The sequence below is a fragment of the Muntiacus reevesi genome, chromosome 13 (genome assembly GCF_963930625.1).
Source record: "Muntiacus reevesi chromosome 13, mMunRee1.1, whole genome shotgun sequence".
Lineage (NCBI taxonomy): Eukaryota > Metazoa > Chordata > Mammalia > Artiodactyla > Cervidae > Muntiacus > Muntiacus reevesi.
Genome location: NC_089261.1, coordinates 20,084,357 through 20,108,267, shown reverse-complemented (window position 1 = coordinate 20,108,267; position 23,911 = coordinate 20,084,357). Strand labels below are relative to the sequence as shown.

Here is a 23,911-nt window from a genome sequence, read left to right as displayed (position 1 = left end):
CCCGCCCCGCCCCCGGCCCCAACCGCCTGCCCTCCCCGGCGCTGCTCCGCCTCCGACCTCTGTCCTGACGGACCCGTACGGCCAGCCAACGAGAGAATCCTCCCGACAACCTGTCCAAACACCCCTCACGACGGCCGACTTCGCCCGGCTTCCTCTAGCCCAGGGTCCGCCCCGCCCCGCCCCACGCGGAAGCTCCGGCGGTTAGGTGTCCGGCTACGCGGTTTCTGCCGTTACCTCCAGCCCCGCCCCTTTCCTCGTCTGTCCAATCCCGACTGCGCTCTCGGGCGGGGGCGTGGTCATGGGACTAAGCCCTCTCAAGAGGCGGCCGCTCCCCGCCCCCTGCTCGCGGAGTGCCATCACTTCCGGCGTGTGCTTCTGGCGTTCTGCCGCCGCGGAATGGCGGCTCTACGGAGTTGGCTTTCTCGGAGCGTATCCTCGCTTTTCAGGTACCGCTGCGGTCGTGTAGGAGGTCAGGGTCGGACGGAGAGTGGGAACGCTGAGAGCGCCGTAACCAGACTGCACCCCCAGCGTTGCGGGCTCGCGCTTCGCTGCTCGGCCGAGCGGGTCACGGCGTCCCACCCCTCTCGGAGTTTTGAGGACGCCCCGCCCCTACTCCGGCTCTGAGGCCTCCAGCCTCCCGCGACAAGCCCGGACTTCACGTCCCACTGACGGCTTTTTCGTTGTTCACCTGCCGAGAGAGCATTCCCCCACTTCGGTCTGTTTTTTGAGGGCGTCTCGGTCTGCCAGCAAAATGACTTCGGTTGACCTCTCGAAGTCACAAGGGATAATTAAGGGGAGAGGCCTTGGCTGGTGGTGGCTTGCCGGAGGGAATTTTCCCTGAGGGCGGAGGAGTTCCGGAAGTGGTCGGCTTCCTAGCCGGCATTGTTCTCCTCGCAGCGCCCGTGGGCTCAACATCGTGTCGCAGGAACCAGCAGATCCCTTGCTGCCTAGGCCAGAGGACCAACGCTAAATCCTACCTGCAGGAGCGTTTTATCTGGGCCTTAGTTTTTAAAAAGCTTTGAGACCACTATTTACACGTCTACACCTGGTACCTCTTAAACTCCACCACCATCCGCCCGCATTCCCGCGCGGGGGGAGCCAAGTAGTGATTGCCTGTGTGTGTGAGTCCAGGCCTTATTGTCCGCCCCGCTGCCTGCTGAGTCCCGTCTTGTGAAAAGTCACCTCATCATTTGGGTTCCAGCCTGGCCCCAGTTTGAGGGGCCTCCAACCCCTCCACGTAAATTGAAGAGGTTCTTACAGATGGGTGGTTGTGCCTTATTAAACTTATTCAACTCTGTTTCTAGGTACAGACAGTGTGTTCCAGTCGGGGCTAACTTTAAGAAGTGCTGTTTCTCGGAATTGATAAGACCATGGCGCAAAACGGTGGCTGTGGGATTTGGGGTCACTCTGTGTGCAGTTCCTATTGCCCAGGTGAAGTACATCCTGTCACTCAGTGTTTTGGGTTTTTGTGTACTGTGTCCTCTGAAGTCTCAAACAGGCAATGAAGCATCTGACAAGCTCTAATGGTTTCACCCAGCGCCCTCCCCAACCCCAGATGATGGATGGTATGCTGTATCAGCATCGTTTCATGGCTGAGCAGATATATTAATATCCTCATTTTGATGGTCTCACTTGGTAGGAACTGGTATGTCAAGTTGGTCAAATTGTATAAAGAGGGAAGAAAGAAAAGAATGTATCACAGAACAATAATCTTTTAATTCAGAAAAACTTTATGGGGCAACTTGTATGTGTCATACACAAGAAGATTTCTGCTTTTGTAAATTCACATTCTGGAGAGGAGGAGGAGGAAAAAGTGGGATGAGAGAAAAACAGATGAGCTCACAGATAGCGGCGGGGGTCAAAGTGTACTTCGACGTTTGTACTTTGTGGGTCGTTGTAAGCATTGGAATTTATTGTGATAAAGAAGCCACGGGATTTTAACATAAGATTATTATGGTCTGACATGTTTTTTTTTTAATTTATGTTTAATTGGAGGATAGTTGCTTTACACTGTTGTGTTGGTTTCTCCCATACAACAGTGTGAATCAGCTATAAGTATACATATGTACCTTCCTTTTTGAGCCTCCCTCCCACCCCTGACATAAGTTTTTAAAGGTTGTTGTGTGGAACTAAAAAGACCAGGGTCCAGGCATGAGATGATCGTGGGCCTGAATCAGGTGGGGAGAAGTGGGCTGACGGTCAGCAGGTGTTGCTGTTGGGTTAGATGTGAACTATATAACTTAATTTCCAATGGTTTTAAAAGGCCTCAGCAACTGAAAGAATGGTGTTGCCAGATACTGGGATGGAGAGGAGTGGATTTTGGGAGGAGGAAATTTAAGAGTTCAATTTTGGAAATGTCATCTAAGTGGAGCTATCAAGTAAACAGCTGATAGGGAAGTGATATCTTATTTTAAAACCATTGGTTATATACTTTTTCAGGAAGAACTGAATAGGAAATCAGCATTTTGGCAAAATGTACTTGATACTTAAATGTGTGTTTAATTATGACAGCAAGATTAATTCCTTTTTTCACAAGTATTTTCAGCATCTTCTGAGGCTCACTCATGAGCCCTTTTCTTTCGGTGCCTTACTTCGGCCCTCATCTCTGCAGACTGATAATCTTTAACCTAAAAAGGCTTACTTGGACACCAGGTCATTTTCAGTCACAGTTAGGACAGCCTTTTCTTTCTTCCTCCAAAAGATTTTTTTTGTTTGTCCTTTCTAGTTTGCATGTTGTTCTTAAGCCCTAGTTACCTCACTCCGTTCTAGGTCAGATGTCAGGAGCCTTTGGTTGGCAGGAGCCTCAACTCACTCTCCTGCAGGAATAGCATTGCCACTTCGGTTCTTCAGAGCCTACAGTGGCTCTCCATTCTGTGTCAAAAACCTAAAATCCAGAGAACTTCCTCATAGTTCAGCAACCAGGCTGGATTCCCAAATATCCCCTGCTTGCATCATATGTATTTTCCTCCTTGTTTTATCTGACCCAGGATACCTGTCCATTCTAATCCTGCTTGTCTTCAGACACAGATCCCACTCCCTGTGTTTTTTTTTAATTTATTTATTCATTTTGACTGTGCTGGGTCTTCATTGCTGCACTCGGGGTTTCTCTGGTTACGGTGAGCAGGGGCTACTCTGTAGTTGTATATAGGCTTTTCGCTGCAGTGGCTTCTCATGTTGCGGAGCGCAGGCTCAGTAATTGTGACACTAGGGCTTAGTTGCCTCACGGGCATGTGGAATCTTCCCCAACCAGAGTAATAATACCTGAACTGTGGTGAGGGACAAGTAAATAAGCATTGTAAAATGGAAGGCATTTGATGAAGCCAAAAATAGATAGGCTTTCCTGATGGCTCAGCAGGTAAAGAATCGCCTGCAGTGCAGGAAACACAGGAGAACTGGGGTTTGATCCCTGGGTTGGGAATGTCCCCTGGAGGAGGAAATGGCAACACACTCCAGTATTCTTGCCCAGGAAATCCCATGGACAGAAGAGTCCGGTGGGCTACAGTCCGTGGGGTTGCAAAGAGTCAGACACAACTGAGTGTATTATAAAAATAAATTTAGATTTTAAAAAAGGAGGGTATTATGAAGACTTAACTTACCAGAATAAGTCAAAATTAGCTTTTCATGAGCAGAGGGGATATCCTTTGCTGTCTAGCTCCTCAATGCAAGAGGTACATAATAAATTCTTGTTTATTTGATCAAATGAAATATAAGTGTGATAAATATAAATCATGGTTTATTCATGTATCTTTTTTTGGCTGCACCAGGTCTTAGTTGCAGTACATGAGATCTTTGATCTTTATGGTGGCATGTGAACTCTTAGTTGCCACATGTTGGATCTAGTTTCCGGATCAGGGATCAAACCCAGGCCCCCTCAATGTGTTTATGCTCTAAATAGCAAAAATGAGATAACAGATGATAGAGGGATTGGTTTGTTAGTTCTGATACAATAAGTCCTCTGCTGAGGGAGAAAAAGGGGAGAGTCATCACAGTTGCTAAGTGTTTAATCAAGGTGGTCACAGCCCCCTTAACTCATGAGCTGGTTATACTGGTTTTTGTTTTTTTGAAATACAAAAGCTAAGGTCAGAGGAAAGAGTCTGCTTGCTCCCCCCAACCAAGACTGTACATGTACAGCTGAATCAAGAGGGATTCGCCCTCTCCACCAGCCGTTTACTTTCTTAGGCTCAGCTTAACTCCTTATCAACTCTGTGAAACCTTTTCTACTAAACTATTCTCATTTGACATAGATGTGATTGCTTCCTTATGTGCACCCCTCCAGACTTCTTCCATAGCACCCATGGTACTTGATTGTGTTAATTTTCTAGTTCACTCCTAGCTCCAACTCCTCCTCCTCCGTCCGAAATCTTTAAGATTCTTATCTTTATATCCCAAGCATCTAGCACTGTGGTAATGAAGAATCATAACTTTGTGAAATTTGTGATTATAAGTACTAGTCTTTTATAAAAAGGAATACTTTGCTCTTCGGAGCAGAGAATGATGAATGAAAGTAGGTAGAAAGCATACAGTAGAATCATTTTCATATGTTGTCTTTAATAGCACAAATAAAGCTTTAAAAGAAAAAGTTAACACAGAAGCAGCAGAGTGTAGTTGCAGTGAGAATTACGTTTTTCCCTTGGCTGTGATCTCAGCTTGAGCTTTAGGTTAAAAGTTAAGTAAAAATGTTTGTGTCTTTCAGAAACCAGAGCCTCATTCTCTTAGTAACGATACATTAATGAGGAGGGCTGTGTCTTTGGTAACAGATAGCACCTCTACCTTTCTCTCTCAGACCACATATGCATTGATTGAAGCAATCACTGAATATACTAAGGTAAGTGTCTCCTCATTAAATCTTGATCATCTAAATCCATCATTAGCAAACTATGGCTCACAGATCAAATCCAGTCTTGCCTGTGTTTGTAGTTTGATTGGAACATGGCCAGGTTCATTTGTGTATTTTCTATGACTGCTTTCATGAGTTGAATAGTTGCAAACAGACCACTCTCTGGCCCTTGACCAAAAAAAGTTGCTTTGCAAATCAGTTTACGTGTACCATTTTTCTAGATTGCACATATAAGCAATATTAGGTGATTCTTTCCTCCTTCTGACTTACTTCATTCTGTACGACACCCTCTAGATCCATCCATATCCCTACAAATGGTACTATTTCATTCCTTTTTATGACTGAATAATATTCTATTGTATATATGTACTGCATCTTTTTAATCTATTTCTCTGTTGATTGCTTCCATGTCCTGGCTGTTGTAAATAGCGCTGCAGTGAACACTGAGGTATATGCTGCCTTTTAAATTATGGCTTTCTCTGTATATATGCCTAAGAGTGGGATTGTTGGGTCATATGGTAGTTCTAGTTTTAGTTTTTTAAGGAACCTCCCTATTATTCTCCATAGTGGTTGTACCAGTTTACATTCCCACCATCAGTGTAGGAGGGTCCCCTTTTCTCCACACCCTCTCCAGAGTTTGTTTATAGATTTTTTTAATGATGGCCATTCTGACAATGTGAGGTGGTACCTCATTGTAGCTTGCATTTCTCTAATTAGTAATGTTGAGCATCTTTTCATGTGCTTTTTAGCCATCTGTATGCCTTTTTGGGAGAAATGTCTATTTAGGTCTGTTGTCCATTTTTTGACTGGGTTTTTTTTATATTGAGCTGCATGAGCCATTTGTATACTTTGGAGATTAATCTCTTGTCAGTTGCTTCATTTGCACATATTTTCTCCATGCTGAGGGTTGTCTTTTAGTTTGTTTATGGTTTCCTTTGCTGTGCAAAAGCTTTAATTAGACCCTGTTTTCATTACTCTAGGCAGTGGATCAAAAAGATCTTGCTGTGATGTATGTTAAAGGCTGTTCTTCCTATATTTTCCTCTGAACAGTTTATAGTATTTGGCTTCACATTTAGATCTTTAATCTATTTTCAGATTATTTTTTGTGTATGGTATTAGGGAGTGTTCTCATTCTTTTGCACGTGGCTGTCCTGTTTTCCCAGCACCAGTTATTAGAGAGACTGTCTTCTTTCCATTGTATATTCTTGCCTTCTTTGTCATAGGTTAGGTGGTCATAGTTTTGTGGGTTTGTCTCTGAACTTTCTAATCCTATTCCATTATCTATATTTCTGTACCATATTATTTTGATTACTTTCTGTAGTAGTCTGAGGTCAGGGAGCCAGCCCCATTCTTGTTTCTCAAGATTGCTTTCACTATTTGGGGTTTTTTGTGTTTCCATATAAAATGTAAAATTTTTTTCCAATTATTCTGTGAACATGCCCTTGGCAATTTGATTGGGATTGCATTGAATCTGTAGATTGCTTTGGATACTATGGTCATTTCCACAATACTGATTTTTCCAGTTCAGGAATGTCTCTTATCTGTTTGTGTCATCTTTGATTTCTTTTGTCAGTATCTTACATTTTCTGAGTACAGGTCTTTTGCCTTCTTAGGTTTATTGCTAGGTATTTTATTCTTTTTGTTGCAGTGGTAAATCTGATTGTTTCCTTAAATCTCTTTCTGCTCTTTTGCTGTTAGTGTATAGGAATGCAAGGGATTTCTGTGTATTAATTTTGTATCCTGCAGCTTTACCAAATTTATGGATGAGCTCTGATAGTTTTCTGGTAGCACCTTTAGGATTTTCTATGTATAGTATCATGCCATCTGTAAACAGTGACAGTTCTTTTCCAATTTGGATTCCTTTTCTTTTTCTTCTCTGATAGCTGTGACTAGGACTTCCAAAACTATGTTGAGTAAATGTGACGAGAATGGACATCCTTGTCTTGTTCCTGATCTCAGAGGAAATGCTTTCATCTTTTCATCGAGTATGATGTTAGCTGTAGGTTTGTCATATATGGCCTTACTTTTTATTTATTCATTTTAGTTTTTTATTGAAGTATAGTTGATTTAGTGTTATTTACTGCTATATAGCAAAGTGATTTAGTTTTATATATATGTATATATACATATATATATTTAGCATATATATATATGTATATATACACACATACATTTTTCATATTCTTTTCCATTATGGTTTATCACAGGATAGTGAATTTAGTTCCCTGTGCTATATAATAGGACTCTGTTGTTTATCCATTCTTTATATAATGATTTGCTTCTGCTAATCCCAAACTCCCAATCCATCCCTTACCCACCCATCCTCTCCCCATTGGCAACCACAAGTCTGTTCTCCATATCTGTGAGTCTGTTTCTTTTTGTAAAATAAGTTCATTTGTATCATTTCTTTTTTTTAGATTCCACATATATGTGATATATGTCTTTCTCTGGGTTATCTCACTTAGTATGATCATCCATGTTATTGCAAATGGCATCATTCCATTCTTTTTGTGGCTCATTGTATATCCACATCCTCATTATGCATTATCTGTCAGCGGACATTTAGGTTGCTTCCATACGTTGGCTACTGTAAATAGGGCTGCTGTAGACATAGGGGTGCATATATCTTTTTAAATTAGTTTTGCTGATCCTCATTTAATGTAGGGTCCCTGCAAATGGGACACTTACCCACAGGGAAGGGGCTCTGGTTGGCCTCACTGTCCAGGAACCCTTTTTAAAAGAAAAATCTTAAATATAGCAGCTCAGTATATAAGACAGGGGGAGCATGCTGATCTGGTTCAGTTGGGGCTACCAGCAACACCAGGGGTTTCTGGGTGAGGATAATTTGAAAGCCACTGATCTAATAAAGTATATGGATAATCAGAATCATTTAAAGTAATATATATGTTTCTTTACCTTCATTTTCCAGCAGCTTTATTCTCAGCCTTCTGAGTTTTCCATCTGCATTTTGTTCTTTGTTTGTCTGAATTGCTAACAAGATTTTAAAACACAAAAGTTAACAAGAGATACTGGTGTTCTAAGGTAACACCTTTACTTCATACAGTGGTGAGGTTCAATGAGACAGGAGGACTGAACAGCCAGTTTGCAGCAATGGGACTTCCATCACATTGAGATGTAAGTCTCACCCTAATATGCCTCACTTATTTTACTAATTTGTTCTGTATTTTTAGGCTGTTTATACCTTAATTTCTCTATACCGACAATACACAAGTTTACTTGGGAAAATGAATTCACAGGAGGAAGATGAAGTGTGGCAGGTGATTATAGGAGCCAGAGTTGAGGTAAGCAAAGAGTTACTTGGATTAGTCTATGTTAGTGCTCTTACCTCATTGTGGTATCTAAATTATTGAATGAAGGTGTTTGACCAGTAACTGTTCTCTCAAACCGGAGAAGGCAGTGGCACCCCACTCCAGTACTCTTGCCTGGAGAATCCCATGGACGGGGGAGCCTGATGGGCTGCCATCTGTGGGGTCACACAGAGTCAGACTCGACTGAAGTGACTTAGCAGCAGCAGTTCTCTCAAACTGCTATTGAACTGAAGAAGTCCATTTAAATGTGCTTAATACTAATGAAGAGTCATGTTGTCTGAAGTGCTTTTGTTTAATTCATAGATGACTTCAAAACAACAAGAGTACCTGAAGTTGGAAACCACCTGGATGACTGCTGTCAGTCTTTCAGAGATGGCAGCAGAAGCTGCCTACCAAACTGGTAGGTTAAAGTTTTTACTGTAGAGGTGCTGTTGGAGTTTTCATCTAGCTGAAAAATGAGGGATACTGTGGCTCTTACTTTGTGAGATGTATTAATCAATATTGTTTTCATTTACACAAAGAAAAAATTAATGCCTTTGTAGACCAGACCAGTAGAAGCTAGGTGGTATCTAGAAAATGAAAAATAATAAAATTGTCAGAAATTTTGATTGCTTCCAAATAGTTAAGGATTTTACTTTTTAACAGCCCAGATAATCTGTGAATATTATCTATATCTCAGGCTTTGTGGTAAGCATTTTATAGATACTTTTAATCCATTCAGTTCTTTTAAAGTAGGAGTTATTATTATCATTCCCACTTTACAGATGAAGAAACTGGCAGATAGAGGGAATTAAATAACTCACCAAGCATGCTGTGGTACCCAGTAAATAAGCAGCCAAACTGGGATCCAGCAAGTTAGGTCAAATCCTAAAACCTTTGTCCCTGGTAGCCAGGGCATCATCCTCTCTACCTTAGTGCCTCCCAGTATAGAATGGTGCCCCATTCACCAGGGTTCTTTTAACCATCACTGTCCATCCAGTGGGCTTGAGGGTGAATGATTTTCTAATGTATTTTGAGGGAAATCCTCATTTGACATCTTACCTGAATGGTCCCAAACTATGTCACCATAAAAATTTTTAAGAAACTTGTTTGTTAAAATGTTTTTGTTTTCTGAAATCTTAAAGATGTAAAAGATGTTTTAAGTAAATACAGAAAGAATTCTTAGTTAACTAATGCCCACGGAATCAAGAGATTCTGCAAACAGGACTGGAATGAAGAACAAAACAACAGAAGCGTAAAATAGCATTAATGGCACACCAAAGATGGGAGCAGGGTTTCCAGGTACAATGAAGAGGGAAACTTGCTGAGAGCATCGCCAGGCAGCTCTGGCCACTCACTAGGCCAGCTTAAGTTCTAGCAGGAAGAGAGGGAAAGTAAACTACAAGCATTATCTAAGAAAAAGACATTTTCCCAGAACTGATTGAAAGGGTTCAGAAAGGTTCTGAACAGAATTTAAAATATATCTCACATGGCAAAAAAATATTCAGAGTGGAAAAAAAAAAAAAATTCAAGATGTAAAATATACAAAGAAAAATCCTAAAAACTATAAGGAAAAAATAGAATACTTACAAAGGAAGTATATGTGTGTGTGTGTATTAGTCTTTCAGTAGTGTCCAACTCTTTGCGACCCCATGGACTGTAACCCACCAGGCTCCTCTGTCCATGGAATTCTCCAGGGGATTTTCCTGATCCAGTGATCAAACCCATTGGTCTCTTGCATCGCAGGCAGATTCTTTACCTTCTGAGCCATAAGATAAAGCCCCAGAGGAAGGATATCTGCAATCCTGATACAAGGTGACAAATCGGTAACCATTCAAATATTATTAAAATGTAAGCATGAAAGACCTTTACAGAGACTCAAGGTTTACCAGCTGCATGTGCTTTCTGGAAAAAGTGTTTTACAAAAAAAATCAGAAGCACCTGCGATACAAAAATAATGAACAAAATTTAGTACAACTTGTCAGAAGCTCTGAATGTTAAATTTTTAAGTAATCAAATCAGTTTGGGAAAGCAGTGAAAGCATGCCAAGCTTCATTGTTTGAGAAGGGAGACATTGGCTTAACATTGGACATTGTTAAACACTTCAGAAGAATTGGGGGAAGGGACAAAGAAAACTTAATAAATTCAGTTAAGGCTAAAGGTTGAAGAAATAAAGCCTGTTAATTAGAAAATGCAGAGTAAAGGAATACATTCAACCATCAGTAAACACAATAAAGAATAAATTTACTTATTAAATGATACTTCATATTAAAAAATAATTCTAGCTAAAACTGTTTACAAAGGCACATCTAAAACAACACACAGGAAGGTTGGGTATTTTAAGAAGATAAACTGAAATATTATAAAAAAGAAAGCTGAGCAATAAGGTGACAGCAGTGTTAGAAGAGGGATTCAAGACAGAAAGCATTAAAAGGGACAGAACAGTTTATCAAGACATCACTCTTGAAATGTGTGCCTAATAAGGCAAAATCTGATAGATTTACAAGGAGAAATTGAGCTTTACACACATCTCAGGGTCACAGGTCAAAACATTAAAAAAGCAATTAGGTGTTGGAACAGGATTTATTTTTTTAAAGCCTGACCAAATGCATATACTGAATACAAAATGTTGCCCTCCCCCCCCAAAAAAAAACCTCTTCCAATACAAATAGTGTATAAACATGTACAAAAATTGATTTTTATGCCAAATGACAAAGACTCAGAAATATTTCTTGATATCCCCTTCCTCACCAAAAATAAAAATGGAAATTTAACTTGCACAACTCAATATAAAAAACACACCTGATTTTAAAATGGACAGAAGACCTGAACAATTTTCCAAAGACATATAGATGGCCAACAGGTGCACGAAATGATACACAATGTCGCTAAGCATCGCTAAGGGAAATGCAAATCAAAACCATGATGAGATATCACCTCACACCTGTCAGCATCGCTATTATCAAAAAGGATCATAAATAACAAATGTTGGTGAGAATGTGGAAAAAAGGGAACCCTAGTACACTGTTGGTGGTGATGTAAAACGGTGTAGCCACTGTGGTAAACAGTACTGTGGTTCCTCATAAACAAACCTGCACACCTGTGGTCACACTAATCTGTGACAGAGGAGGCAAGAGCGTACAGTGGAACCTAAACACCTGCGGCCACACTAATCTACTACACACCTGCGGTCACACTAATCTGTGACAGAGGAGGCAAGAGCATACAGTGGAACCTGCACACCTGTGGTCACACTAATCTGTGACAGGAGGCAAGAACGTACAGTGGGGAAAAGACAGTCTCTTCAAGAAGTGGTGCTGGGAAAACGACATCTACAAGTAAATGATGAAATTAGAACAGTCCCTAACACCATACTCAAAAATAACCTCAAAATGGACTTAAAGACCTAAATGTAAGGCTGGATATGATAAAAGTCTTAGAGGAAATCACAGAACACTCTCTGACATAAATTGCAAAAATATCTTTTTTGATCCACCTTCTAGAATAATGAAAATAAAAACAAATGGGATCTAATTAGACATAAAAGCTTTTGTATAGTAAAGGAACTCAAAAATAAAACCCTCAGTGTGGGAGAAAATATTTGCAAATGAAGCAACCCATAAAGGATTAATCTCCAAAATACACAAACAGCTCATACAATGCAACAACAAAAAAACCCAATCAAAAAATGGGCAGAACAGTCAAGTAGATATTTCTCCAAAAAAGAAATACATACAGCCAATAGCACATGAAAAGATGCTCAGCATCACTAATTAGAGAAATACAAATCAAAACGGCAATGAGATGTCACTTCACACCGGCCATCATCAAAAAATGACAATCAATGCTGAAAGGGTAAAGGGAACCCTCCTACACTATTGGTGGGAATGAAAAACTGGTACAGCCACTATGGAAAATAGCATGGCGGTTCCTTAACTAAAAATAGGACTACCATATGATCCAGCAATCCCACTCTTGGGTATATATCCAGAGAAAACCATAATTCAAAAAAATACAGGCACACCAATAGTGACTACAGCACCACTTATAGTAGGTAAGATGTGGAAGCAACCAAACTGTCCATCAACAGGAGTGGATAAAGATGTGGTACATACTGGGCTTTCCTGGTGGCTCAGTGGTAGACAATCTGCTTGCCAATTCAGGACATGTAGGTTTGTTTCCTGGTCTAGGAAGATCCCACATGTCAAGGAGCAGCTCAGCCTGTGCTGTAGAGCTTGGGAACTGCAATTATTGAGCCCATATGCCCTAGAGCCCATGCTCCACAATAGGAGCAGCTACGGCAATGAGAAAGATGTGGTACATATATACAGTGGAATATAACTCAGCCATAATAAAGAATGAAATAATACTGCAGTGATATGGATGGACCTAGAGAGAGTCCTACTTAGCGAAGTTAGAGAACAGTATACGGTATCGCTTATACATGGAACCAAAAAAAAAAGCAAAATAACTTAGTTATGAAAGAGAAATAGAGTCACAAATACAGAAAACAAACTTATGGTTTTCAGAGGAAAAGGTTGAGGGTAGGGATAAATTGGAAGCTTAGGAGTGACACATACATACTACTATATATAAAACAGGTAACTAATAAGGGCCTACTGTATAGCACAGGGAACTCAACAGTCTGTAGTGACCTATATGGGGAAAGAATCTAAAGAAGAGTAGATAGATGTATATGTATAGCTGATTCACTTTATTGTACACCTGAAACTAACACACCATTGTAAATCAACTAGTCAAAACATTTTTTTAAAAGAATTGTAAAAATAAATAATAAAACTGGAAATTCCTTGGCTTCCCAGTGGTTAGGACTCCATGCTTTCACTGCCAGGGGCACAGGTTCAGTCCCTGGTGAGGGAACTAAAATCCCACAGTCTTTTTTTTTTCTTTTTGCTATGTGCAGCACAGCCAAAAAACCCCACTACTGTGTGATCCAGCAATCCCTTTCTGTGCTGTGTGCATGTGGGTTAAGGTGCTTCAGTCGTGTCCAACTCTGCAGCCCTATGGATTGTAGCCTGCCAGGCTCCTCTCTCCCTGAGGATTCTCCAGGCAAGAATACTGGCATGGGTTGCTATTTCCTCCTCTAGGGGATCTTTCCAACCCAGGAACCAAATCCATTTCTCTTACATCTCCTGTATTGGCAGGCGGATTCTTAACCACTGGCGCCACTTGGGAAGCCCTAATTACTTTCTACTCCTGGGTATATATCTAAAGAAATCTAAACTATGAATTTGAAAAGATGTATACACTCCTATGTTCACAGCATTATTTACAATAGCTAAGGTTTGGAAGCAACCTAAGTGTCCATCAGCAGATGAATTAATAAAGATGTGTGTGTGTATACTACTCTGCCACAAAAGAATGAAATTTTGCCATTTGCAACAGTATAGATGTACTTGCAGGGTTTAGGCTTAGTAAAATGTCAGACACCAACAAGTACTGTATATCACTTACATGTGGAATCTAAAAAATAAAACTAGTGAATATAACAAAACAGACTCACAGGTATAGAGAACAAACTAGTGGTTACCAGTGGGGAGAGGGAAGGGGATGAAGAGGTACAGACTACTATGTATAAAATAAACTACAAAGATGTACAGCACGAGAAATAGAGCTGTACATAATATAATATAATAACTAAGTGGTTTAGAACCTTTAAAAGTTGTGAATAGTTATGTTATACACCTATGTTGTAAATCAGCTGTACTTCAATAAAGAAAAATTGGAATTTGAAAGTACTCAGAACTATCATGACAAGTCTCATTAATAGCAGAGACCTAGAGGGTTGTAGACAAAATAGCTCTTAAATAGAAGCGGACCCCTTATTTAAAGGTGCATGTCATAAGTACAAACACAGCAACCATAAATGACAGGTAATGTTCCCTGTGCCAAGAGGTACTGAAAATAAGCTTTTAGCCCAGAAAGTTAGGAAAAGCAAAGAAATTCAGACAGTGCCGAATAAAAGGCATAAGACTAAATAGTCGAAAAGGCGAAAAAGCCCAGTTCCTTGTAAAGAATAAAGAAAATAAGGTTTAGTAAGTATAACTTTGAGAGCAGAAGTAACATCAGAAAGAGCCATTATAGTTTTATCTGTTTTTGGCTGCACTGGGTCTTTGGTGCACAATCTTTGGCACTCAAGATTCTTACTGTGGTGGCTTCTCTTGTTGCAGAGCACAGGCTGAATAGCTGTAGCACATAGGCTTAGTCGCCCCTCAGCATGTGGAATCTTCCCCGAACAAGGTTCAAACCTATGTCCCCTGCATTGGCAAATGGATTCTTAACCACTGGACCACCAGGGAAACCCAGAAAGAGCTATTAATCATAAGAGAATACTATGATATTTATGTAAACCCTAAGTTGGCCCAGGAAGAATCAAAGCAAGAGGAGCGACAACAAAAGTCAAAACAGTTTTCATAAAAAATCTGTGCCCCCAAACGAGACACTAAGTCCATGCAGCTTTGTGCGAGAGTTTTATCAAATCTTCACGAAACATAAATCCTGTGTTACAGGAAGTGTACCAGAAAATGATGACAAGCCTCCCAACTGTTATAACTGCCTAAAGCCACCATGGGCTTCCATGGTATGAAGAATACACTTTACAATGCAATAGACATGGGTTCCATCCATGGGTTGGGAAGACCCCCTGGAGAAGGAAATGGCAACCCACTGGTGTGAGGTGGTACCTCATTATAGTTTTGATTTACATTTCTCTAGTAATTATGTGATGTTGAGCATAGATATTCTTGCCTGAGAAATCCTCTGGACAGAGGAGCCTGGTGGGCTACAGTCCATGGGGCTGCAAAGAGTCAGTCACAACTTAGTTACTAAACCACCACCACCAAAGCCACCATAGGCCTGAACCCAAACTGGACTAGACTAGCACTAGAACAAAAACCTACAGCTCAGTATCACTTATGGATAGATATAAATTAAAAATAGCTATATACCTTCAAAATACAATTTTAATTCAACATTGGGGGGAAGAAAACCTATCAAGAGAACATAGGCAAAACATTCTCTGACATAAATCATACCAATGTTTTCTTAGGTCAGCCTCCCAAGGCATTACAGATAAAAACAAAAGTAAACCTGGAGAAGGAAATGGCAACCCACTCCAGTATTCTTGCCTAGAGAATCCCATGGACAAAGAAGCTTGGGAGGCTACAGTCATGGAGTTGCAAAGGGTTGGACACTGATGAGCGACTAACAGTTTACACTTCACACTATGTTCTGAAATTAGCGGTTATGGTCTGACCAATTTGTGAATATACTGAAAAAACCACTGAATTGTATGCCTTAGGGGGAATTTAATGGTATGTGAGTTATACATATATATATGTGTGTGTGTGAGTGTATTTATTTGGGGGTATTTTATTATTCAGCAGTAGATAAACAGACTTTCCACTAAATAAAAAAGTTTCAAATGTTGATTAATTAGAGGTATAAATTAAAATAAATTATCTCTGCTATACTGTCATTTCCCTCACTTATGATAAGCTGTTATTAATTTGTGATGGAATTCTATGTGAGGAGTCCTTCATTGGGGTTCCTTATTACTCCTATCTGATGTTTAGGCTGCAAACCTTAAAATAGGTGTGTTTCTAACCTTCTGAGGTTCTAGTCTTAGCTGGATATTCCCCCTCTTTGATAAACTCTTTGTTGAACCTCGGAAAAAAAAAAAAAAGTAAATAAATGGAACATAGTCAAACTTAGAAGCTTTTGCTTTTGCACAACAAAGGAAACAAACAAAAAAGACAGCCTACAGAATGGTAGCAAATAATTGCACACAGTGTGAACCGACAAGACTTAATTTCCAAAGTATACAAACAGCTCACAGTGCAACAACAGCAACAAATAGAAAACCCAATCAGAAAATGGGCAGAACATGTAAGATATTTCTCCAAAGAAATACATATGGCCAATAGGCACACAAAAAGATGCTCAACATCACTATTTATTAGAGAAATGTAAATCAGAACTATAATGAGGTACCACCCCACACCAGTCAGAATGACCCTCATTAAAAAGTCTACAAATAACAAATGCTGGAGGGGGTGTGGAGAAAAGGGAACCCTTGTATACTATTGGTGGGAATGTAAGTTGGTGTAGCTGCTACAGAAAACAATGGAGATTACTCAGAAAAGTAAGAACTACATATAATGGAGCAATCCCACTCCTGGGCATGTACCCAGACAAAACTGTAATTCAAAAAGATATATGCAACCCTATGTTCATAGTAACACTATTTACAATAGCCGAAACATGGCAACAACCTAAATATCCATCAACAGATGAATGGAGAAAGAAGATGGGGGTACATATATACAGCAGAATACTACTCAGCCATACAAAAGAAAGAATGCCATTTGCAGCAACATGGATGCAACTAGAGATTATCATACTAAGAAGGAGAAAAACACACATACTATATCACTTATCTGTGGAATGTAAAATATGACACAAATGAACCTATCTATGAAACAAACATGAACACAGAACAGGCTGCTGGTTGCTGAGCGGTTGGGGGAGGGATGGACTGGGAGGTTGGGATTAGCAGGTAAAAGCTTTTATGTATAGAATGGACAAACAGCAAGGTCCTACTGCATTACATAGAGAACCATATTCAGTATCCTATGATAAACCATAATGGAAAAGAATATTTGCAAAAAGAATATCTGCATTAGTGAATCACCTTGCTGTGCAGCGGTAATGAAGACACTGTAAATCAACTGTACTTCAGTAAAAATAAATTTTAAAGGGTCTTATGTACATATAGTGAAAACACCCAAAAACCTATCAACATTTAATTCACTGCTTAAGGTTATCTACAGTAGATTTAAGGAGAAAAGCCACCTCTGTAATCATATTGATGTATGCCCCAAGAAGCTTCAGTAAAATGTAGTGTCCATTTATGATTTAAATCTAAAGTACAATTATAGTTTTCCTAAGATGATAAAAGTAGCCGTACATCATAGTGAAATATGAGAAACATTTCCATCAATGTCAGAAATAAGGGTGCCTGCTGTTCTCCACTACCTTTTAACATTGTACTAAAGGTTCTTTTTAATGCAGTAAGATAGAAAAGAACTGCTTGAGTGTTCTGTAGGTGAATTAAATATGCACATCTATATGAGCTTCCCTGGTGGCTCAGCTGGTAAAGAATCCACCTGCAATTGGGGAGACCTGGATTCTATGCCTGAGTTGGGAAGATCCCCTGGAGAAGGGAATGGCTACCCACTCTAGTATTCTGGCCTGGAGAATTCCGTGGACTGTGTAGTCCATGTGGTCACAAAGAGTCAGACACGACTGAGTGACTTTCATATGATGAAATACACTAGCAACGGGTATCAAAAAATGATAGCACTCAAAAATAGATCTGCACAATGTGTTCAGTAAATACTGTTTATGCCATTATGTCAGTTTAGAGTCCATTTTTTACTGTGTATTCCATGTGAATTCAGTAACTTCTAAAAAAGATTAATTGGCCTTCGTGGTTCATGAGTTGAACAGCAGCCCATCCAGTATTAATTAGTAGATGAAATGTTACTTTATAGTAACATTTTAAAGGAGGAGAAAGATGCTCTTTAAACTTCCAAAAGATGGAGCTTTGACAATTTTGTTAGTGATCTCTTCGTTTGTCAGGTAGAAATGTATTACTTGAATGTAGTTTAAAAAATTAAAATCTTGAAACACCTATACTAATAGTTGTGCAGCTATAAAGATGATTGTGGGAATTGCAGTTGATAATTATGACGACTGCTGATAGCTGGAGGAAAATGCCAGGGTTTTGACAATAGAGAGGAAAACCGACCTGTATAGGTAGAAGGTTCTCTACTCTGCGGGGAAGGCTCAGGTACAACCACAAAGAGCCCCCAGGCTTTCCTTGTGTCCACTCAGCATAAATGGCCCATCTTCCGGCAGGCGCGGACCAGGCCTCTATAACAGCCAGGAGTCACATCCAGCTGGTGAAATCGCAGGTGCAGGAGGTACGCCAGCTTTCCCAGAAGGCGGAAACCAAGTTGGCAGAAGCACAGACAGAAGAACTCCGACAGAAAACCCAAGAGGACGGAAATGAGAGGGCCGAGCCGGAGGAGCAGGAGGCCTACCTGCGTGAGGATTGAGGCCCCACAGTGCTGCCCGCGTCTGCCCGCTCAACCTGGGGAAGGCAAGAGCAGACGCCACCCGGCCCCGGGTTAGCACGGCTTCCTCTGTACAGAGAGGCAGTGGCAGGTCCTGCCCGGGCCCATCAGACCAGAGGTCGCTGTGAGTGCCTGACCCCTGTCCCCACCGTCTCAGGCTTGTACTGGACCTGGCTCTTAGCCCATGGGCTAAATGGCACCCTATTTAACATTTCACCCCACTCAGCAGAGTTACCCTCTCACCCATCCATGGATCTTTTTACCTCCCACCCAAAGCATTTCACCAACCTGGCCAGAGAGAGGGGGCCTTCTCGGTCATGTCCACAAGTTCAGTAGCTGTTTAACCTGAGTTTTCCCATCTTATTTACATTTTCTAATACGATTCAGTATTTGCTTCCTCCATAGGGACGTGAGTTTGGGGGGAAAAGGGAGACTATCCTGTTTATAAGATTTCTTTGTGTTGAGTGTTTGTAATGTCATCTTTCCTCAGTGCCCTGTAAGGATATCTCAGACTGAGGAGCCAAAAGTCCATTGTTCTTATGGGACTGAATATGGAGTGTTTACCTGGTGCTCACAACAGGACTTACTCCAACACACGCTTCTCATTTCCCTTTTTGCTTGGAGTTTCTCTATTGTATCTGAAGGAAAATAATTTTTTTGCATTTAAGAGAGAAAATGTTTCTGTGTGTCTTCTGGAGTCCTGTACAGTGGTCCTTTGCCGGGCGCCCCCGCCAGACTGGAAGAGTCCGGCACCTCGTGGAGTTCTGGCAGCATTTGCATGCTTTGCCCATGTAACACATATTGGTACAAGTTAGCCAGATTTCAGTGTTTTAATCAAAGTCAGCAAGGTTTGGGAGGGCTTTACAAAAACAAAGTCAGCGTTCCCTGTAGCCTGTCAAGGACCAGGTCGCAGGGTTCTTGATTTCTCATCATGATTGAAAAATTAAACAGTCCACTCGCTCAGCCCACCCCAGGAAGCTGGGACAAGGGGGCAGCTGCACACTTCAGCCCCTCATCTGTTACCAGTGCCCACATGGTCCACATCTCCAGGGGGCTGAGGCGGTGGACCAGAAGGAGCCCTCGGTACAGACAGGGGTCTAGAGGGTCCAGGGGCCGCCGGATTCCGAAAGTCTTGAAGCCAGCGTGGTGCATGGGGCTCACCCCCAGCTTTCTCAGGCACATCCCCACAAAGACGTCATCAATGGGGAAGAGTTCAGCCTCTTCCACAGCCGCCTGGAGGCGCTGCACGGTGGCTCTGGACATGACATACCCCCCACCCCCAGCATAGGGCGGGTAGTGGCGGGCCCTGTACATGGAGGGTGGGATGAAGTATTTGACCTTGGTGTTCCTGTTGGGCAGGGCCTGGCGGATGACATCCCCCACCAGGAGGTCCTGGGCTGGGTCCCAGCCATCCAGGAACTCCAGCACATTGGGGACATGGACAAAGACGTCGTCATCTCCTTTTAGTATGAAATGGGCCTGGGGACAGGCAGCAGCCACCCAGCGCTGCAGGTGCAGCTCTTTGAGTGTCAGGTTGAAGAAGTCCTCAGCAAAGTCCCACTGCAGGATGTCATTGAACTCGCGGCTCTCATAAGCCAGCAGCTGGGCTGGGGGAGCAGGCCCTGCTAACCCCAGGAGGAACACAAGCTTCAGCTGCCGGCCCTTAGCCCAGCTTCCCGCCCGGCCCCACGTGCTGCGGATGGCCGCACGCCGCTCCACATGGCCGGGCTGTGACTTGATGGCCAGGAGTAGAAAGGTGTCCTCGGCACAGCCCGAAGGCTCCAGCAGGATGGAGAAGTTGCGGCAGTGGCGGTAGGTCAAGAAGAGGCGGTGACGGGTGGGCAGGAACAGGGAGGCGTTAGCCACAGTGTGGTTGGGTAGACACGGGCTGCGCCGGAGCCCTGGGGGAGCCCAGAAGGGCTGTCGGGCCATGGGGCCCCCTGCTGGCTGGGCCTTCTTCTTCAGAAAGAACAGGCAGCTGAGCAGCAACAGTGCAAGGCTGTATGGAACCAGCCACCCCACCCTGAGGAACATGGCGGTCCTGCAAGGAGAGAGCCGGTGAGCGGACGCAGTCCTGGCCCAGCCTCCACCTCCTCCATCCAAGAGCAACCCACCATCCTACGTGCGTGCTAAGTCGCTCAGTCATGTCCGATTCTCTGTGACCCCACGGACCGTAGCCCACCAGGCTCCTCTGTCCATGGGATTCTCCAGGCAAGAATACTGGAGTGGGTTGCCAGTTCCTCCTCCAAGGGATCTTCCCCACCCAGGGACCGAATCTATGTCCCTGGCATCTCTGCCTCCCTGGTGGCTCAATGGTAAAGTATCCGCCTGCCAGTGCGGGAGATACGGGTTCGATCCCTGATCCAGGAAGATCCCAAGAGCAACTAAGCCTGTGTGCCACAACCACCGAGCCTCCCAGCAACTAGGTCCTTTTATTTATCTTCTTTAGCGTGTCCTCTGGCTCTTTCCGGAGCCCCTCTCCCACAGAACAGACCAAGCACACCTGCCGTGCCAGCCCTTGCTTCCCTTCTGCTGTCGTTAGAGAACTTGGCTCAACTTTTTCTCCAAAAAGATTGCAGCCACTTTAGATAACTGAGACACCACAAGTGTTTTCAATGTTTCCTAAGAAACTCGAGTACCTAATGAGTTTCAGTGAAAATGACACAGCTTATTTCCAGAAAGAAACTCGAGAGTGGTCTGTTGATGGAAGACCCAGTCTCGAGATGACAGCCCCAGACACTGTCCTTAGGGCATCTGGTCCCCTGGGGAGTGGGGAGGAAACCACTGTAGGGCAGCAGCAGGTGACAGAGGCCACAAAACACACCCTCCACACCTGCCCCACGGAGCGTGGGTTTCCAGGGGAGTCAGTTAAACAGGGCTTTAGGAAAAACACAAAAACATGCACAGGAAGAGCATGAAACAAACAGGGAAGCCAATGGCTTGTATCAGGCTCCCCTGCAGCCACCTCTCGCCAGTTTCCTACTGCTTACTGAGTTCTGGTTTTCTCTTAGCAAGTCTCCCGGTGAGCCAAAGAGAAGGCTGAGAAATGGTAACTTAGCACAGTAACCTACCCACAGATCACAGTAGCAAAACCAGGCCTCAGTCTCCCTCCTCATCACCTCCCTGCCATGTCCTGGACCGGCTAGTCATCACTTCGATCCAGTCTACCTGCATTAAGTTCATCGCTGTTGTCTCTGCTGCCACTCCCCCAAAAGCATGTCTTACAGCTGCCAGAACTGTGTTTTTAAACTGTGGTGTGGGAGAAGACTCTTGAGAGTCCCTTGGACTGCAAGGAGATCAATCAATCAAACCAGTCAATCCTAAAGGAAATCAGTCCTGAATATTCATTGGAAGGACTGAGGCTGAAGCTGAAACTCCAATACTTTGGCCACCTGATGCAAAGAACTGACTCATTGGAAAAGACCCGGATGCTGGGAAAGATTGAAGGCAGGAAGAGAGGGGGATGACAGAGGATGCGATGGTTGGATGGCATCACTGATTCGATGGACATGAGTTTAAGCAAGCTCCAGGAGCTGGTGATGGACAGGGAAGCCTGGTGTGCTGCAGTCGATGGGGTCGCAAAGAGTCGGACAAGACTGAGGGACTGACATGAACTGATAGCTGCCGTAGCAGGCAAAACTGGCAGGGGCCCAGCTCTCACAGTCCAAGAAGCCAGTACAAACCTCAGAGAGTGCTGAGAAGTAAAGCAGTGTGATGGAATATAGTGACCCAGAAGGCTGTCTTAGCCAACAGTAGTTTAGAAGGACCTCCCTGAAAAACAACACCTGAGCAAGAACTGAACAAAGGATCCAAACCACATAAATGTCTGGAGGAGGGGGAGACTTCCCTGGTGGTTCAGTGATTAGGAATCCACCTGCCAACGCAGGGGACATGGGTTCCATTCCTGGTCCGGGAAGATTCCACCTGCCGTGGGGCAGCTACACCCATATGCCTAGAGCCTGTGACCCACAACAAGAGAAGTCACTGCAATGAGAAGCCCTAGCACCACAACTAGAGAGTGGCCCCTGCTCACCGCAACCAGAGAAAGCAAGCAAGCAGCAAGGAAGACCCAGTGCAGCCAGAAATAAACTTTTCATTAAAGATCTGGGGAGCAGGAGTGGGGTGAGGAGGGGAGAGCATGGTCTGGGCCAGAGGGAACAGTTGAGTGCAGAGCTCCTGACAGAGGACAGGAAGTGTGCGGTGTGGCTGGAGTATAAAGAACAAGGAGGAAAGTGGTAGGTAGTGAAGCAGGAGCAAGAGTGAGGAAGGTCACATACAAGATCCATAGTGAAGTTTCTGGGAAAGATCTTGGGCTTTATTGTAAGCACTGCAGAGATCCCTTAGAGGATTTAGCAGAGGCAGTAAAAGAATTTACATTGTTTGAAAGGTCACTACTGCTGATGCTTAGATGATGTTTTATGGAAGGGCAAGAATGGAAACAAGAAAGCAGCTGGCAAACTTGCATTAGTCAGTAAGGGAGCGCACCTGAGACTATGGTGGAGGCCTTGGGGTGCCTGAAGGCCCAGATGGATTGCAGGCACGGAAAATGGCGTTCAGGTGTGGGAGATATGCTGGCTGCGGGAGCGGACACCGGGGGAGGGGGGAGAGTGGGGGCAGATTGGTGGCGCAATTTACCAAGAAGGACGCAAAGCCAGCAGTTTGGTTTTGACTTATGCGTTTCAGAGGCGCTGTGGACCCGATTGCCCCTTTGCCCACAGTGCTCCCAGTGCGCCCAATTCCTCAGCGCTCCACTGCGGGAGCTAACCCCCAACTCCCCACCGCAAGGACGGGGCCGTTCCTCTGCTCCCCACTCCACTGCACTTACTGTGAATCCAATTCAGTGCCTGCTAAACATAAGCCTCCCTCCATTCTGTGAGCTCCCAAGCCTGGTCCCGAACTGGCACGAGCTTCGGTGAATGCACTCCCTACCCTTAAGTGGGTGCTGAGCCCTAAGGGTCTGAAAATTGCTTCTGGGATCCTCACTGGTCTCGGTGACCTGGTATGCTTCGATGAATGAAAGGGTCAAGGGCTGGTTCGTTCTCCACACGACAGTCCGTAAAGGACTGTTGTGGGGGCGCAGAGTCCCGTGGGGTCGCCAGAGCAGGGACCAGAGCCTCGCGGTGGGCACCCCTCTCCGGCCCAGAGCACAGTGAGCAGCGCTGCACGACGGGGAATCCGGAGCAAGTGTCCCCGGCCAAACCCCAGCTCCGGCCATTCGGCATTTTTGCCCCAGAGGGGCGAACAGAAGCCGAGAGGTATCAGGAGAGCACCACCTCCCCACCCCCGGCCCCGAAGGTTCACTCTGCGGGCAGGGCGACCACGACCCCATTGCAACCAGGTCGGCGCATGGCCCCTCCCGGGCAGGGGCCCGGCACCCCTCTGCTCACACTGGGACAGGCCCCTCCCCGCAGAGGGGCTCCAGGCGCCCCAGACCCGACAGCTGTCCGCCCGCCCCTCGCCGCCCTACCTGAGCCGTGACGCCGTCGGCACAGGCGGGGAACTCGCGCAGCGGCGCCAGGTGAGCACCGTTCGCTCTTCTGGGCTCGCGCGGAGGGCGGGGCTCCGCGGCGCCGGAGGTCGGGCTCGGGGGCGGGGCTTCTGGAGGA

General features: G+C 43.9%; 2 protein-coding genes across 3 annotated transcripts; one reads left to right on the top strand and one right to left on the bottom strand.

Moving 5' to 3' along the window:
• Positions 1 to 296: 296 nt before the first annotated feature.
• DIABLO (diablo IAP-binding mitochondrial protein) lies at positions 297 to 18,981 on the top strand. 2 transcript variants are annotated; one of them, XM_065904692.1, is made up of 6 exons: positions 297 to 446; positions 1,305 to 1,431; positions 4,694 to 4,825; positions 8,029 to 8,139; positions 8,470 to 8,566; positions 18,088 to 18,981. In XM_065904692.1, the coding sequence occupies exons 1-6, from the start codon at positions 397 to 399 to the stop codon at positions 18,285 to 18,287; spliced, it is 717 nt and encodes a 238-aa protein (XP_065760764.1). In that variant the 5' UTR covers positions 297 to 396; the 3' UTR covers positions 18,288 to 18,981. The 2 variants fall into 2 exon arrangements, with proteins under 2 accessions (XP_065760764.1, XP_065760765.1); XM_065904693.1 differs by lacking the exon at positions 297 to 446 and adding an exon at positions 650 to 715.
• Positions 18,982 to 19,263: 282 nt separating this feature from the next.
• Positions 19,264 to 23,840, bottom strand: B3GNT4 (UDP-GlcNAc:betaGal beta-1,3-N-acetylglucosaminyltransferase 4). Its single transcript, XM_065904919.1, has 2 exons — positions 23,773 to 23,840; positions 19,264 to 20,346 (listed from the first exon to the last, which is right to left on the bottom strand). The coding sequence occupies exon 2, from the start codon at positions 20,337 to 20,339 to the stop codon at positions 19,266 to 19,268; it is 1,074 nt and encodes a 357-aa protein (XP_065760991.1). The 5' UTR covers positions 20,340 to 20,346; positions 23,773 to 23,840; the 3' UTR covers positions 19,264 to 19,265.
• Between the last annotated feature and the right edge of the window lie 71 nt (positions 23,841 to 23,911).

Coding starts and splice junctions, on each gene's coding strand:
- DIABLO (XM_065904692.1), top strand. CDS start 397: ATGGCGGCTCTACGGAGTTGGCTTTCTCGGAGCGTATCCTCGCTTTTC. Junction 8,140..8,469: donor TTATAGGAGCCAGAGTTGAG/GTAAGCAAAGAG, acceptor TTTAATTCATAG/ATGACTTCAAAACAACAAGA. Junction 8,567..18,087: donor AGAAGCTGCCTACCAAACTG/GTAGGTTAAAGT, acceptor ATCTTCCGGCAG/GCGCGGACCAGGCCTCTATA.
- B3GNT4 (XM_065904919.1), bottom strand. CDS start 20,339: ATGTTCCTCAGGGTGGGGTGGCTGGTTCCATACAGCCTTGCACTGTTG.